The sequence below is a fragment of the Bombus fervidus genome, chromosome 19, assembly GCF_041682495.2.
Source record: "Bombus fervidus isolate BK054 chromosome 19, iyBomFerv1, whole genome shotgun sequence".
Classification (NCBI taxonomy): Eukaryota; Metazoa; Arthropoda; class Insecta; order Hymenoptera; family Apidae; genus Bombus; species Bombus fervidus.
In genome coordinates, this window is record NC_091535.2 from 1,183,143 (window position 1) to 1,201,942 (window position 18,800).

General features: G+C 42.8%; 1 protein-coding gene across 3 annotated transcripts in view; it reads right to left on the reverse strand.

Annotated features, from left to right (window-relative positions):
- Positions 1 to 141: 141 nt before the first annotated feature.
- Cdi (serine/threonine kinase) overlaps positions 142 to 18,800 on the reverse strand; it is an 80,169-nt gene continuing 61,510 nt past the window's right edge. For all 3 annotated transcript variants that reach the window (XM_072021404.1, XM_072021402.1, XM_072021403.1), the window contains exons 3-6: positions 12,554 to 12,675; positions 5,018 to 5,564; positions 4,135 to 4,668; positions 142 to 3,966 (exon numbers count right to left, since the gene is read on the reverse strand). In XM_072021404.1, coding sequence (XP_071877505.1) covers positions 3,454 to 3,966; positions 4,135 to 4,668; positions 5,018 to 5,564; positions 12,554 to 12,675 — 1,716 coding nt within the window. In that variant the 3' untranslated portion in view covers positions 142 to 3,453. The remainder of the gene's footprint in view (positions 3,967 to 4,134; positions 4,669 to 5,017; positions 5,565 to 12,553; positions 12,676 to 18,800) is intronic.

The following is an 18,800-nucleotide window of genomic DNA, read 5'->3' on the forward strand; positions in this document are numbered from 1 at the left end:
TATTATCATCGACATCTGTATTTCCCCCATCTGTTTCATTTATGTCGAACGGACGATCATAAGAGCGAAAAATCCCACTTTGTATATGATGATTCAATCTTGGAAATCGCAAAACGAATCGCTGAAATAGTATTATATTTCTTCTTTTTTTCCATCCCTCTCTTTCTCTCTCTCTCTCGTAATAATATGTACAGCTGGTGTCTATGCGATCCACTTTCATGGCGGTTCACGCGAACGGTAGTCAAAAGTATGGAAGAGATGATTTAAATGGACTTCTATGTGTATCTATAATATATCTGTTTTTACTTAAAATAAATAACCCTCTTTAAGAAGAAAAATGCGCCTCTCGGTCTTGCAAGTCCGATGTACTTTTACTCGTGTACTCTGTTACACTTTCACAGCATCGCTTTTCTCTCTTTTTCTCTCACACACGCACGCAGACAGAATCTCTAACCTTTTTTTTTTTTTCGCTTCTGTTCATCAAAACGTTCGTCAAAATTCATGTGATTCTTCTCTTCTCCTCGATAATCGTCTTCCGCCAGCAACCAACTCTCTCAGGATATGCCCACTCCTGATATGTCCGCGACTATTAAAAATAACCCATTCGCAGTCCTTGCTTCAATGTTTCTTCAGGTACCGATTGACGCGTTAAAACAGAACGCATCGTTCTATGATAATCGACTCGATACAAAAATAACAGGTACGTAAGAGTTTCGTTTTGATAGCTGGGAAGACTACAGTTAAAATGACACATTCGTCGATCCACTCGAAAATAAAAGCTTTGACAAAAAGTTCTACGTTATTTTCGTATCGACTCGATGGGACGAAACAAAAAAATCTTGGCTTCTGGTCGACAGTGCATTCCGTTAGGCAAGGAAGAAGGGACTGCGAATTATCGACAACTTACTACTTACATACATATTTAACAAACACGCAGTCTTATCAAGTAGAACCCGTGAACGAACTCTGACAAGTAAAAAGGTATAGTTGCCTATTATTCTAGTAGAAATTTGGTTCGACTCGTCCCGCAACCAGGGCGACGAAACGATTTACACGCTGACGCGCGGTATAGTACCTACCCAAATCGTCCTCTGTTACCCACATACAGTACTCTCAAGGATATAAAAAAGAAATTCATAGAGAACGAACCAGACTTGTAATCGTGATACGATATCCCAGATTGAAGATAACTTAAACCGATTAAGCCGATTGACTCACGATATAAAGGAAATTATAAAAAAAAAATATATCTGGCATTATGGAAAACAATTCGGTGCTCATCAAAAGTCTTACAAGGATACTGTATCCGCGTAAAAGAGCGCAACTAAAAACTAATATGCTCCGCGTGCCATCTCGAATTCGTCTCCTTGTCCCGCTAAGCTCCGAGTCAACAAATTCTAATTATACAACTAAGTATTTTATCGTATAACAGAGACACGATTTCGAGGCAGCCAAGGAGCACGTACGACTTCTTACGCTTCTAAATATTCACATGCATTCATTCATTCGATAGATCGTCGTTCACAATCTGAATTCCATGTGTGTTCTTCGACGAACATTCACGATAAAACGTTATTCCCAATGGTTCGTTACGTTCGTTTCGCGTTTTATCAACGACTACCGATGTATCGTATCTTCGAACAGGTTGTGTTGCATCCACCTGTGTTCTGTTTGTTCGCTTTCCTTGGAACACTTAAGTAATTAGCGCTACGACATACAAAAGATAAGGCCGCCGACGATAATACACTGACTAGATCAGTTTCATTTGCTCTCTTTCTCTCTCACTCTCTCTCTCTCTCTCTCTCTCTCGCATACTTTCTCTCCCTCCCTCTCTTTCACAGTGTGTGGTGGACCATCGTCCCATTTCTTTTATATCAACAAAAATATTCAGGACACGGTATCTCTGTCAACAAAATATACTATGTGTCTCGTTTCGCATCCTGAGTACTAATCTACGACGCGCAAAACGATCAAACACCACGTCGTGGCGTCGCGCGTTGGGGAAGTATTCTTTACTCGATCAAAAATGTAATTAAAAACTCGTATAAGCACAGCGTAGGCCCTGACGAATTCTTTTACCTCACCAACTTACACGATACTGTACAAAAAAAGACGGCGATACGGCAAAAAAAAAAAAAATAACGGCACAGGTACGAATGATCGTTACAAGAAACAAAGATATAAATTATACCAACGATATACTTTACTTTATACGTACAAATCTGTTAAAATCTGACGTTAGAAGCTCTTAAAATAAAAGTAGTTTCACTTATTTTGTTTTCAATGTTCGAATTCATATAGAAAAATATAATACCGCCTTCTGTTGTACATTGCCGTAGTTTTCGCTGCTTATCCCGACATCCTGGTATTTAATGTAAGAGTGTAACGCTGCTAAACGATGTCAACGTCGATATCGGCGCGAAAAGAAACGTGTACAAACACGAATCAAGTAATAGGAGACGATTGTTGGGATTAGTAACGCATTAAAAAACCGTTTTCAACTTAGAAATGAATACGATCGGTTCATTCACATTTCGATTTTGTATGATCGTCGTCAATAATTGATAAAAAATCGGTTGTCGTGGATAAGGACGGAGGTGGCTAACTAGGAACTGCGAGGCACTGCAAAAGGTAAGAACATGAGCAGCGTTTCTACTGGCATTGGATCGCCGCAGTCTCAAAATGAAACGTGTATTGCTTCTTTCGATCCTCTGAATCGTTAACTTCTTCATCTCCTTCTACTAAATTGCACGTCCGAGGAAAATAGGTTGACGGTGTTTGAAAATTCCTAAATATTCCAAACTACAACGCAAGAAACGTTTCATTTTCATGCAAAATACTATTGACATATCCTGTGGCATGTGTAAAGTGAAAGAACCTTCTTTTAAAATTTACCAGCTATTGTATCGAGTATAAAGTTTTTTTTTTTTTTTTTAAAGTGCACTAACGCGGTGAGAAATATGTAACGATCGTCGCACGCGGAAGAGGAAACTCGCGCCGACAGCTTCAAACATAGCAGTATGGGTCAATAATGTATGTAGATTATCAAAAAACATCACAGTCGGGTTACTAGATTTTAGAGAAGTGTCCGCTCAACTCCTACTTGACTATATTTTCATTGAACTCGAACCAGATATTCGAATCTGGTTAATACTGACCCTGTTCCAACTTTAACCACTTCGATCGCAGAGTCCAATAAAAATATAATCGTTCTTCGATCTTTCTAGCTCTTCTTTCGCGCGCGACTACTTTCGTCGTTCGACCCTACTTTCCACCGATCGCTACTCTTTTTCAATATCTTTGTCGCATCGACATAGCCATCGCTGTTCCACGTGGAACAAATCGGGTCGAAGCGTTTCTCTGTGTAGGCGCTTTCACGCGGTCCAGAAACATCGGTAAAAAACCAAGAAACCCTATGGAACGAACTGCTGTACGACGTGCGAGTGATGTGTATCACTTTTTGTCAAACAAGGGCAATTTGCTGCGCACCGCACCCTCGCAAACGACCAACCTCTGCGCGGCTGAGATACTGCATAATGGAACGGGACCTTCTAAATTTGCTTTCAAGAACGTTAACCTACTAGAGCTGGCATCGTGATCGGCAAGTCGCAAGCTACCTGCTTGCTTCCTCTCGAAATACTCGACGATCTTGGAAATAGTTTTACTGGAAGACCCGATACCGCTTAATCTATCCTCCCAACAGGAGTCACCACCTCCTAAGCTCGCTATATCTTCGGACGAGTCGGTGTAGATCGAGCTGGTTCGATGGTCGTCCAATAAAAACAAGCTGCTTGCCGCGGAGCTGCTCAAGGTGGAGGTGTGTCGACGATTTGGTGGCTCCGGGCTGAGATCTTCGCCGACGCAGCTCCAAAAACCCGACTCGCAGCTACCTCGCCTTCTTGGCTCCCATCCGTCTCGGAAAAGCGGATGAGTGAACAAGCTGGCAGCGCCCGCCTTTGTAGCCACCTGAAAACCGGATTATCGTTTAATCTCTAATTAACTCCAACGAAACGCGATCTCTACCTGGCTAATTACTTTGATCGCCTAGACACCTCTAATTACCACGTTGCTATTTAGCGTTCGAGTTTCGCCTATACGTTCGCCGGTAAAAAAAGTCAACCTTACTATCCCTACCTTTCTCTCCCATTTCTTCCTGGCGGTCGGACTGCTTGGTTCCGAGTTTGGTTTTTTCCTGTCCAAGATCTTCGCGATACTGTCGTTCTGCGCGGGCTTGAACTTGGCGATAGCATCTGTGACGCTTGGCCTGACATCCTCCAGAGACGGAAGCTCCAAGCAGCTGGAGAACAAATTGCCAAGGATTTTCTTCACGCCACCCAACGCGTGGAACGGATTCGCCGTCATAGGTCTGTAATGCGGGTCCCTTCTGCTGGCCAGTTCCGCTACCCTTCTCACGGAATGACACCTAGCCTTGTCGGAGGGCGTTGCGTTGTCGCAGCCTCTCGCGTCCGCCGATTGACTCCGTAGACGAGCAGTCTTGCGCTTCGTCGGTCGTCCTTCTCGAGTGATCTCGTCCATGCTGGACATGAGAGCAGGATCCACGGACTGACGTTTACCGATATTGTTCTTCGATTCCTCCTCGTAGTTGTTGATCATAGTGTCCAGGCTGCAGGTAATCTCGTGGAAGGTCGGTCTTGATTTTGGCTCGTACTGAAACCAGAGCGATTCACGCGACCGTGAAACGTTTGCAGACTAAGAATATACGTTTCCCGGTACGAGCAGAATGACATCAGAGATTTTGCAACGCGCGTAAAATGCTATTACCAACCGTATATGTACGTACATACCGACGATCTTTAACGAATACGATAAGTTCGATGAAGCAATTTAAGAAAAGAACGTCGTAAATTTGAACTTCTTATCGTACGAAGAACGGATTCGAAGGAGAACGAAACGTTGAGAATCGAAGGAAACTCGATCTGTCAGAGAGTTGAAACAAAATCCGAACGAAAAAGTTAGGCGAGCGTCGGAAATGTCGGGAAAGTAATATTCTACTCACAGTGCAACAATTGAAGGCAAGCTGCAGAAAGGCTGGCGGCGGATCAGCTGCCGCGCAGATCTCTGCCACGGCCAGGTAATCGAGGCCAAAGTTATCTGACCGTGGTAGAACGTCCGGATCGGCCGGCACGCGGCCGATCAGCTCGCAGACCACTATACCGAACGAGAAAACGTCCGACCTGTGATCGTACCATTGACCCTTCAGACATTCCGGTGACATCCAATAGGGACTGCCTACGGTGCTCAGCCTGTATCCGGAACTGGGATCCGGGATCTTCGCTGCCAGCCCAAAATCGCCCACCACGGCGGTCATTTCCGACGTACTTTCGTCCTTCTTGATCAGCACGTTTTTCGACGTGAGATCCCGATGAAAGACTCCACGACTGTGGAGGTAGGTCATGCCCCGTGCCACGTCTCTCGCCAGATTCATCCTGATCGGATGGGGTAGAGGCGTGTGCCTCGACATGATCAACTGTTCCAAGCTACCGCCGTTTATGTACTCTGTGAGGGCGTGCAGTTGACCCTCGTGTACACAGACTCCCATGAACCTGGAATGTACGAATCAAAGATCGTCGAAAACAGTGAGAACGAAGATGGGGAAAACGGACGAGTAGCTGGTGTACTCGTGTCAGATGGTGTTTCTCAGGCTCCAGGTTTTATTCAATTTACTCTTTACGTTCCGGGCACCGCGCGTACTATTTTCCTAGCTGCATAATTATCAACGTTGTTACTATTATTATAATTATCGTACACGAGATTGGTTCGTGGCAAAATGTTTCTCGGTTTTCCTCTATTCTCTATTTACGAGACTTGTTACGAGGATAGCGCGTGTAACGGAGGGAAGAGCACTTTGAAATGTACTTTAAAATCTACCACCACGCGGCTGATTCTGCGCTCATTCGTCCTAATGGCGATTCAAGTTGGAGCTGAGTTTTTCGGTGCCGAGCTTCGCTACGTTTTCTCTGTCCTTACGCGGAAAGGCCAAAGAACCAAAGGCGGCGAGGTGAATTTTTCTTGCGTTCAGAGAACGAGGTTTAATTACCAAGCGAGTCGCGGCCGCGGTGCGGCTCTCTTTATCAATCCGCGCACGAAGCGCAAAGTCGTTTCGCTCGTTACTCATCTTTCCCTATAAAGATCGCGACCTTCGTGTATCGGGCGAGGACAACGCAGGACGAAGGTCTACGACCCAGATGTGCACGCGACTATCGTCCAACGATCGACGAAACACTCCGAATAAAACACGTCGACGCGAAATCCGCTGACGAGCAGGGAGAAACAATTGTTTCTCGTGAAAAACGACACCGAAATATGGGCATTCTGATCTGTGATGTTTTTATTGTAGCTCGAATCGAACGGGATGCTGCGATATGAAAGAAAACACAAAAATGGAAACTTGCGCGTATCACCCGACAGGTTTTGTTCGAAGTATAAAAATATTTGAGTACGCTTTTCTATATCCATTGGTATTTCGTTTGCAACAGAATCAACCGACATACGTTTACAGCCTCGTTAAATTCATTAACATTATCTATCTAATGTGCACCTCGTCGGTAGTTTGTTTGCTTTGTCTGAAGTCGTAATTTGTAACTAACAGTAAAGCAAAACTAAGGAAGAACGAAGTATGCGACCAATGTCAATAATTAACCAGAGATAATCACATTGCACGAATAATACTATGGTTACACAAATAATTTATCGTTTTAGATAGATCCAGAGTATCGTGCGAATGAGTTAACGATTTTATTCAGCCGCACATACGTTGTTCAAAAATTCCAGTACAGTTTAATGTTATTGCTTGTTATTAATAATCTTTCGATATTATGTATTGCGTAAAGAGCGTAGGAATAATTTTCATGCAGGAAAAATGAAGATAATCTCCGTACAAATTATTATTGCGTTTATAAGTGGAACGAATCGTCTCGAGGATCAAGACGAAGAAAAGATCGACATGTTTTGAAAGAAAGGTTCTGCGTTACTAATGCCTATAAATCAGCGACATAATCTTGCAATTTAGTATAATATCTAAAGCGAATTATCTGATAAGTTTCACGCGGGTAACACCTAATTATCAGCTTTTTCAAAGAAACGCGTAAAACTTTTCGACGAATTATATCGTCGCAGTCGATGTTTTCGCGTTTGCGAAGGAACGTAAGGCGATTAGGGAGTATCGATTTGACACTTGGCGCGATAGTCTATTGCCACCCGACGAACGTCGGAGTTTCTTCTTTTGCCTCGAAACGTGGTCAAACACAAGGCGAGAATTGCTTGATTTTCCGCTCCAGCTGTGGAACCGGAAAATTCAAATCGATCGAAAAAGCTTTTCCGCGTTAGACGAGAAAGCGTTTCCTAAAACGTGCTTACTTCTCATTACCTTTAATTGGCTTTATCAAATATATGCCGTTCGATCTCACCATTACGACTATAATTTCTGTCGGGTGCACGCGCGCGTCGATTTCCACGAATATTCTACGAACTACGATTCCTTTTTTAACCCTTGTACGGCCAACCGAATGTCCATTTATAAATTCCCTCGAAATATCGCAAAGCTGCTGCGGACGTTTCTACGTCGATCCATGTCTTAACGATAAAGAACGGTACGAATACGTGCGAATGGGAGTACGCGGTGTGTCCGAACGGTAATGAAGTAGATTTCGATGCTATTCGAGACGTAATATCTCTATTCTGCCTTCGATATCAATTTCAAATTCGATTCAACCGGCACGAGCGATTTCGCAACTTGTTTTAGTAACGCGTTACGGAAATGGAACAACGACATATCGAGCAGTGCCTTGCGTTGCACTCTCCGTAAACCAAAACTTTGGTCAACAAACATATCTTTGTGATTCTACAGTATCCACGATCTTCAGACACGAGTCCATATAATCTTTTTTTTAAAAAATTAAAAGCCATCTCGAAGGACGTAATTTTGGAACCGTGGACAACATCCAAAAGGTTGTAACCGACAAATCGAAAGTAGTTTCGATAGAAGAACTCGATATAAGAAAGAATAGGAGTACCGCCTTCTCAAGAGGACAATTTTGAAAGGGATAACGTAGATTTTTCGTTAAACGACACAAACATTTTGACAGGACCGGTCTCGTTACTTTTTAAACGCACCTCGTAGTCAACATTAGCGTGGAATTGTATCGTAACTAGAAGTAATCTTTTTGTCCAAATCATTTGGAACAATATTATATTATAAAGCATTTGTTGTATCGTAGAAAGGAAAAGTCCAAAGTTCTGAGAATGTATGAAAGTAAAATTATCGCTACGTGTTTGATCTATCGAAATAGAACGCGTTGCTCATCAACCGTGACCATTTTGGTTGCCTACACACAAGGGTTAAACCAGTGAAAACCTGATACTATTACGAACAATCTAGAACTTCCTCCTTGCTCGATACGTCATTCGGTGGGTTTTACCGGTCCGATAGAAAGGATATTCGAAATACGGTCTACCTGTCGATACATCGCACGTGTCTTCGGCAGAGGCGAATTATCGCGAGCTTTATAAATCTGATTTAACGGCAAGTCCGCGATAGAGCGATAGTAATCGACGCTATAGGAAACGCACGCCTGTCGCGTTCGACTCAACGATTCTTGTCAGAGATTAGATTACTCCGTAGGTGGCACCGAATTGATTAGGTCAGAGTCGAGGTTCGTTAGGTCGATGCATCGCATCGAAATGTCATAAGCTTAACGAGCGTAAGTAAATGTCGTGATAAACGCCAATTAGCGACCGATAATTCGTTCCATTGACACGACGTTATCTCGCGATGAGTCTAGGATCCTTGTAATTCGTGTGCGTGAATCGAGCAGTATCTGGAAACGGCGAGAAACTCGCGATCCTTATCGAGCTACAAAGTGTATCTCGATAAGGATACCGGTCGATTTGTAAACACCATTACATCGAAGTAAATACATTACCAAGTATCAGTTTGTTTTGAAAGTTTCTAACATCTTTAATAATGAATATATCCTGCACGATATTTAGTTAGGTGTAACATAAATTGCATATAAATAGAACATTGAAGTATACTGGGTTTAGGATAAACTATCGTCCCTGGTTCGGGAAAGAAATCGCACTTGACTAGTTAATAAGGTTTGGACGAAAGATCTTTAGATAGCTAGAACGTCCAATTCGCTTCAATCGAGTATAGCACGGTATCGCAATCATTTACGTCAAAAATTGTATAGTTCCAAGACTTAAAAAGTAAACTGTTATGCTGTGACGATGATAGTTAATCAACTGTGATACCTAGTTGTTCGTGTACAAGAAAAAAGAAAGACGATCTCGTCGGGTTGTTTCTGTCTTCGCTTCGATGTTCGATTCAAAGTTCTGATTTTTGGGCGAATAGGCTGTATATCATATCGAGTTATAAAAATCGGCGGGACGTTGTTGCGGCCTATATCGAGTTTATCGTAACAATGATCGGACGTTAACAATCAGAACCGTATCTTCGTATATGTGTGCGACCTCGCGCGTGCGAACCGCGATAAATTACCGGTCAATTTGCTTCTACCACCGGTTATCGCAATATCCCCGATAGAATGATCGAAACTCCGCAGCATGTGCGACTATCGACGCGATTCGATTCGCACGCACGCTCGCTCGCAAATCACGTCACGTCGATGGTGTCACTGGGTAGCATGATTTTTCACTTCATGGCCAGCTTCGTGCTACTATCGATCATGTCCACGACCACGGCAGTGCTCGTGTTCTTCGGCGAAACTACTCAGATACACGCCGATACGTCTTAATGTTCCGATAAGATTACACGAAATTCTTACAAATATTATCGCACTAACATTATCCGTAGTATCGATGTACACAATACCGGATGTTATCTTAAAAAACGTACTAAGAATAATGCTTAGCAACAGAATTACGAATGAAAAAGAACGCTTACAACTTTTTATGTCTTTTTTAATTGCTATTTACGATTTCTATTCTTATTTGTAAAGAAATTATCAATGAAAATGACTAAGAATCAAAGAAACGCGAAGGTCTTTGTTCGGATCTTACGGATTAAGATCTATAATAATTGGCTAAAAGTCAATAATGGCGTAAATAACAGATTTTAAATACAGTCATGTGTTTAAACTTTTAACGGTATCACTCCTTTACTTTCACGACTAAAAAACGTAAGTTATAATTTTATTCATCGTTGTAATACATTTTCATAACACAAGAAGATATCATGATTTTTTTATAACAATAAATCCGTATACTACTTCATAAAACGGTAATAGATCAGTGATTTACACCAATATTCAATTGCGCTAGTTGGACGTTACAGTAAAACACGTTTTCTAACGATCTGGACATAACTTTAAATTGACTTTTCAACGGAAATATCAAGAAAAAAAAAAAATATATATATATATGTCGTGATGTCTTTAGAAAACGGGGCGCGTAATGAGTCTTGCTGCGAGTTGTTTTATTTATGGGAATGTATCACAAACGTTAACAAATGATGTCGATGATTAAGAGATCGTGATATCTATGAAGATGAATTTAGGTTCGATAACGAACACACGGTCAACGGGATGACAAGCGTTCTCTGTACTAGTCGAACTTATAGAATTGAAATTTCAGTCCAAGTGGAGCTGCCCTATACTCTCCGTATTCCTCAGGTCAATCCCTGTTTTTAAGGAGAGTTATTTAATTACTTTATAGATCTGTTAGGTACACGTCCCTGCCGTGACCGTGGCTATGTTCAGTGACCCATTATGTCACTTCGAGCCCAAGCCCACTGTCATAAATCTCGGATAATCGTAATTGACTTGACTCATAAACAGCTATTTCTCAATTTTAGTGTTTAACGACTATAATAAAAAGTCTGGACTAAAGTATCGGGGACCTTCCCAAATATTCCGAAAGAAAGGCTCCGGCGTCCCTTCATCTCCGACATAGATATATATGTGTGTGTGTGTGTGTGGGACAAAAATATTGGGAACATGTAATAAAATTTGGATCGGGAATTATCTGCAGCGTTTCGAGAAGCAAAATTTTGGACCGGCTCGGACAAGCTAGTTATTCACGAACACGTTTCTGGCAGTTGGCGCGGAATATTCGAAGAAACGACCGATCGATTGACGCGAGTGTGGCGTTAGTAGTAAATCTTGGTCTCGCTCTTAACAAAACCAAACACGCGATATGTATGTACATTGTACATATCTCGAGATTATCGACCGATTTCATTCATCCATATTCCTTGAAACGAAATGTGTACACCTGGCGCGTCGTATCGTTCCAAGAATTACGAAATTCGCGTATCAAAGATTATTCTCCGTCCCTTCTCTTTTTCCATCAAGCTGGCTCACTCTCGATGAAAAGACACGTCCCGACGATGCTCGCGGTTTTCGCAGCCTTCAACGAGAGAAATGCCAGAAATAAGATCCACTAGCCACGCGGGATAAACACACACAGCCGAATCTGGGCCAAGCCGTTTATATCGTTGGAATGCGTTGTCGCCGCGGATGCGGCGCGTCTAGCCGCGAGAAGCGGCGCGGCGCAGAGTGGCGCGGAACAGCGGTACCCGCTGCCATTATGTCATAACTCGTAACTTGCAAACCGCGAAACTCTTTTAACGTTAGCTCCGTAGTCACCCGGTTGCGTCAACCAGCAACGATCCATTTCGAAGGGACGTTGCTTCTTCGCGTGGGAACTGACTGCTTTACGAGATGAAATCCTACGAAGAAGATAAACAAATACGCACCATCTTCGTTACTTTACCGGAAAGATTTTAGCCGAGATCTTAGTCAATATTTTGCCCAAGTTTCTCTATTCAGACGTCCGAACGTTGAATTTTGCTGATAATAGAATGAACGTATAAAAGGTATAGAAATGGAGTAGATATTCGGTCGTCGCTCGTAGTCGACGACTACAACTTCGTTGCAATTCTGTATTCCGAGGGAGAGTGATTGGAAACTTCCAAGCGCAACAGTGAAACTAGCATCGTCGATACGTGAGACTTAAATTACCAGTTGCTTATTTGTTTCCATAATCGAGATCCAATCGTCACGTAGGAGAATAAAAAATTAGTCCGTTTCGAGATTTCTCTCGTTTTAAACGATATTCCTTCGACCGAGCTCCAGCTGTGACATCGATACGCTATTTTCTCCTTAAGCCTGATACACGCCGCCTATGTGTACGTAGTATCTGTTCGAAAATAAATTCGAGCCGACCGATAGAAGAAAAAAACGTCGTCGCCTTAATTGCTACGACTAACGAATATGCCGGACGTTTCCATTTCGACGTTCTATCCAACTAGTTTCTATTTCCATCGCGATTCGCGCGACAACTCGCCCCGTTTTAATTTAAAACTACCGGCGAAGAAAGCGAACGGCACGCGTGACTCGCCGCGCGTCAGATGGACCGTCTCTCGCGCTTATTCCTTAATTAATCGTTCGCTGACTGGTTTCTCGAGCGAGGACAGAGAAAATTCGGCGCGAAGCGAGGGGGCTGATTTTCTTCGTTATGGTCGGCCGAGTTTCTCCAGCGTAAAAGTGAACCGGACTTCGATTCGACTTACCTGAGTATGTTCGGATGGCTGAGCTTGTTCATCAGTTGAACTTCTTTCAGCATGTTTGGCCTATTCGCAGGCAGCTGGTTCATCTTCAGGACCATCACTTGACTCGTCACTTTGTGGGTAACCTGGAAACCGGGTACACAGATGTTGAACACAATTTTCTACGCCGTCGTGAAACGTTATGCGTCGAACCCTTGAACCGTTTAAGCGTTTTCTGATGTATCTGGCGGTTACTCGTAACGTTATGAAACATGACATTTATCGTTACTGGAAGTGCTCAAAGTACGCAAACAGTTAGATCGAAACTGTAAAGTTATGGATGCAGTGAATGCTTGTATCGGCGAGTAACACGTTCGCAGATTGAAATGCATATACTTGTAATATTGGGTCAGTGCAAAAGTTCATGCTCCATTCCAATAGATGTTATTATATTATTTGCAAGTCTGCTAACATCCGTTGTTGTATGTGCGAACTTCATAGCGGATAAAAATGGCGATAAATGGCGAAAATGAGCGGAGAAAAGATCCGTTTGCGTGGTGTCATGCTCGCGAATTCCGCAAAGGTGTAACTGTAAAAAAACATTCAGCACGTTTACCAAGATCGTACACCGGCTGTCGGTGTAATAAAACAACAATGGCTAGCAAAATCTAGACGTAGCGCTTAATTTATTGCAAAATAATCCACGAATTTTAACCGAGGAACTCGTAGAGAAACTTCTTTATTCTACGAAGAACTGGTGCACGGTCTTGGTAAACGTCCTGAATGTTTTTTACAGGAATTCCCACCGTTACACCTTTCCGGGATTCGTAGAGCATGACACGAAGCAAATGAATCTTTCCCTCGCTCATTTTTCAAATCTTTTTTTTTACAAAGCAAAAACTGTCAGGAGATAAAAGTCTACTGTTGAAATAATGATTGAATATGACTCTTTTTATCCGCTATGAAGTTTGCACATGCAATAACAGATGTTAGCCAGAGTCGTAAATAATTTTGTGACATTTATCGACATCGGGCACTAACCCAATACATGCTATATGTAAGATTAAGATACGTATAAAATTAATATATAAAAAAAACATAATAAGTCACACTCTTCGTGCTTTAAAGAGAGACAATCTTAAAGTTGACTATAGTTGAATTTCAACGAATTTTATATTATCGATTTCTTTCTTGTTGTTTGATCTTGGCACTGAATATGCGTATATCTCTGTTATTTTCTTCGACGTAACCAACTTCAAAAATATTGACTGCCGTAACGCTATTGGTTTGTTACGAAATTTCGTAGATTTATAAATCTTCAAGAAATCTTCCTAAAAGGTTCGAATTTTTGGACACAACAAGTCTGCTTCCCAGCTATGCAAACAGATTGGAATACGTGCTGCTTTTTAGCCGTCGTATCGAAATTGGAAAATCGACAAACGTGAACGTCTTATGTTTGTTGCGTGTGGTTCTTGACCATTTGATCGTTCTGACCTATTGGTGAGAACACGCATCTGCTATAAACACAGTCTAATCCGAGTCACTTCCGAGAGAGATACGACTTTGGACGAATAGTTCTCGATCGTATCGCGATAGGTCGCCGATGCTTTGGAATGTCTGCATTGCGTAAAGGTAATTTTAGAAAGCCGAATGTCCAACTAGAAGAAGAAACCGGTGGTAAGTACGGATCGTACGAGTGTGAAACGAGGGCTTCGTTCGGTCGAGTTAACCGATAGCTCGGCTAATTGATAGCTCTGTTAATAGGGATGTTTTTCGCGAAGTTTTCGCGATGGGTCGAAACTCGCAACGAGACTTTCTCGTACCTCGATCGTTCCGTGCGTTTCCACCGCGGACAAGAAAATTATCTCGATGCATATTACACTGTAATTAAGCGTTCCCGCGAACGACGAGGTGCGATATCAAGTGCGGCGTTCGCCGTTCCCAATCGTATAACGATATCTGTGTGTACCACGTTTTCACAGCTCGAGGAGCGCGTGAGAGAACGTCAAGTCGATTCTCACGAGGCAGAAACGTATTAATGAGACGCGACGTAGCAGGAACGTGGCACGGTCGTACAACAGCTTCTACAACCACAGAGGATCCAACTACATAGATATACGCTGTGAATCGCGTACGAGGATCAATCACCGTGCAAGGATGCCTTAAGTGATATCATTTGAATATATTTATACGTTTATTCGATCATTCGCTTATTCATTCATAGGTGCAAACACGTTGCGTTACTACGAGAAAACGATATACCAGAGAAGCAGGTATGCATAATAAACAGAGAGTAGAAGAATTTAAAAGCAAAAGTGTATCCGAAGGATCATTGAACGATGGAAAACAGCTACTTCTACGAGTGATCTTAATTAGGATGAGATGCCACTTTTCGAGATATCAATCGCAAGGAACGCGCAGCAGCATCTTGCGTCTTTAAACTCTCTCGAGAGAACGGGAAAAACAGGAAGAGGAGAGTGAGAAAGGGGAAGATGATTTAATCTCTCTTTCACTGCAAATAAACGGGTCAACAGTGAGAGGCAGTCGCGGTATCAGTGTCAAAACGACTGCAAGGAGATTATAATCGCGACGGTACCGCGTCGGAATGTCGTTACAACGACGCCGTCACCGTGGAAGCCTCGAATCTTCGAATCGGCTCGAGGGGCGGAACGCGCGACGCGGGGCTACGAATTCGCGTGCACGATATCGCTCTGTTTCCGGTCTTAATTTGCTCTTCGAGCGACTCTGCTAATGGACACCTCTTTGCCTCGTCGTTTCTCGCACTTTTACGAATTCCCGCGCTATCACGATTCCGTGTAACGCCGCGAACAAATCAACGAAAGACACGCCAGTCGTGTTTGCGCGACTTGGCGCCACTCGTCGTTTACAGTTATCGAAAAACTCGACGTTGCATGGCACGCGAATTGGAGCGTTAATCGATGGTTGACAGGGATCGATCGATTCAAAGATGGATAGCGAGAAACGGGCCACGGAAACCGGTGGGAAATTCGATCAAGGGAAAACGAATACGAGGAGCGGCACGAGGTGGAAATTCCGCAAGATAAAAAATCGAGAATATCTAAAGGGAATCTGGCCAGGATTCCTTGGCAGTGGCTGGCTTAGTTGGGCCGCGGCCAAACGATGACGAATACCCGCGGACTCGCCGGGTAAACAGAGCGCTTGCAAATCGAGTGTTTCGCGTAGAAGAAAAAGAACGGAAGAAGAAGCAAAGCTAACGAGAAGTCGCTCCCTCGAACTCTCGCTACTGAACTGACACTTGACTCGATAAAAAAAAACGAGCTGTCTCGAACCACCTCGTCGAAAGCCTCGGCCTTTACAGACCGTCAAATCCATCCGATCAAATTCACAATTACGACCACGCTGACGAACCTAATTTTTAATCGATCGTGCGATAGATAGATTCTTATTTATGTTTCTAGTCTAATTTCGAATTCAAATTTTCTGTTTTTTTCTTTCTAGATTTTTTGTAGTTTTACCTCCTAACGTTTTTGCACGAATTATGCAGGTAACGCTTTGCTGATACGAATATAAAAATTGGAACAAGTTCTGCGCTTTTTCCGTCCGTTGCTTGAATCCTACAGTTCGGTAATTTCGCTTTATCGTTTTGACCTATGAATACATTAAAACACGAAAACAGGTTAGCTGAGTGCACGTTTCGTGTCGCCAAGCAATAATTTTCTTTTATCATCGTCTTAATAAAACCATTCCGGGCAGCTATCTGCTATCTGAACCAGAATCGCGAAGGAAGAATATTCGTTTCGGTACTTTATATCTAGAAATTGTTACTCGAACCTATGGCATTCTACTTTGAACTTGGAACGCGCGTATATCCGTGCGTTATTTTTGCACGATAAATAAATTGGAACTTTGACTCAGATACTTAACGTCTCCGTGTACAACTTAAGACTTTCCACTTGACGTGCAGACAATCTCGACTATAAATATCTCATCCCGGGCTCTTCGCTTTTACTCGAGCATTGAAATTATCGTAACTGTACGGCGACAAGCGAAGATCAGCATCAGGTAATTTCCGAATGCCTTCGGAATCATCGCGGTCTTTTTGCCAACGACGAAACTATGCCAAGTAGTTTTCACTCGATGGTCGAAAGCAACTGTTTCGAGCGTTTCAGAAGCTGTCTTTCGAGTTTCGCGAAAGTCGCTGCCGAGAATGCCAAATAATTAGCTGGCCCGGTTCGTTTAAATAATTCTCGCTGTATACGTGGACTCGTCCTTGCGTGTTCTCCACGCATTCGACTTCCATTGTTAGCGGATGTACAGAGAAAGCACGCGGTGATTATTGTACCGCGAGTGATTAACGACTACCGACAACCACACGCGCAAACATTGTAAACGCTCGACTTTTTTTCCACGACTCGAGGCCGCTATTCTTCGTTCATCCGGTGCTTTTTCGCATCGATCCAGACAGAAGCGGGACAGTCGATCGATCGACTTCTTATTGACCCCTTTCTGTTCCAAACTTTTGCTACTTTTTCCTGAACATCGGTTATCGACGAGTATCGTTCTTACGAATCACTGCCCCGAGCTTAATTTCGCCATAGAGGAACCGTAATTCGCTAATTCTTTGTTTATTTATTTACGGGACAAACGCTTTAACGTACGTAGGTATAACGTTGTTGGAGAACAAATAGTTCATATAATTGTAAATATAAATCCATTTATTCTCCGCATCATCGGTTATCCACTTTTCGTTCGTATAATGCTAGTTCGCGTTCAGCTAAATGGATTCAACAAGTAGAAGTTCATTTGATCGACGCTAACCACGATTTCGTTCAAACAAACGAAATTCGTACGAAGGAAGTTCTGCCGTAAAACTAGGAGGTACATTGTCGTAAATGGATAGATTAAGAACGAATTATAAATGACAATACACGTCGTGATCAGCGTGTGAAAAGTAATTTGCGTTTGACAATTACGTTGAATGTTCCGATGGACAAAGTTGGTACGATTAGTCGGTCATTCGATTTGTGCGGTTAAAAATATCCGTACGTTATGCGATGTTGTATGCAAAGGATGGAATATAGCGTAGGAAATGCACGGCATTTTACGACATACTCTCTTGGAGTTCGGTGAACCTCGAATGGAGAAAAAGGGACTGCAAAGATTAAAAGTGACGGCTAGAGCGCGTCGAAGATTTCGAGGATTCAAAGGCTTCCGGGAAAAGGCACCCCTGAAAGGCCTCTATCACCGCAGAACTTGCATTAACGTTGCACGGCTTTGTCGGAGACTGGATTACCGAGGAAGTACCGATGCCTGTGCGAGCCTCTGCGAGAGAGATCGTCATCTGGCAAGTTAATTCGAGCATGAAACAGCCGACGAATTTACAGCGTTGATTTTTCACTCGATTTAATAAGTCCAATGACGTATTGCCGCTAAATTGCCGCCGTAGGACCAACGAGATAACGGCCAGATCGCAAATTTACCGAGCAATTATGGCCGTCACGGCAATTAAAGGGCAAACACGATGTTTAATAGTTTTATTCAACGAGCCGGTTTGTAAAACGGGAGACCGACAAAGGTCAACCGCGTCTATTTGTAGCTGCGCTGCAGTGACCACGGATGAGAAATGAACGATGAGCTATTTTTGTGGTATCTTAATCGCGCGAATTATCGGGTTAATTAACGATAACTCGAACGCGCGAATGTTCTGCAATCACGGCTATTCCGCGCGAGACAACTTCAACGATGCCTTGTTGCGTTAAAGATAAAAAGACAATCGGGATCGTTGCTCATCCATCATTTTCTCCAATCCGTGGCTCTTTCAATCCCTCGAACAGGCAACGATTTGTCAACTTTCGCGCTCGACGTGCGTCGAATAGCACGATGAAGGAAATCACAGATACGCAGACGTACGTCGACGAAGGGGAAAACCTCGACATAATTAAAATCCACGCACCAATTAAAACGAGTCGAGAGCGATTCGGAAAATTCAAAGTTTACGCAGCGTGCCGTGAGACGAAGTTTCCAACGAAAGTCAACTCTGCAAGTAGGGTCGCATTTACGCGAACTTGCCCGCTTAACGAAAAGTTCACTGCACCGAGACTAGTATTTTTGCTTTGCCTTATTTTTATATCGTGCGGAGAACACTTTCGATTATTTTCTAAAATCGCTTTCTTCCTTTTCCCGGTCTGTGAATTCACGAATACGTAACGCTAACGCTGCTCACCAAGAGAGTTTTGAAATTCGGATGTGCTGAAATTTTGAAAAAAAAAAAGAAAAAAAAAGCGGGCCA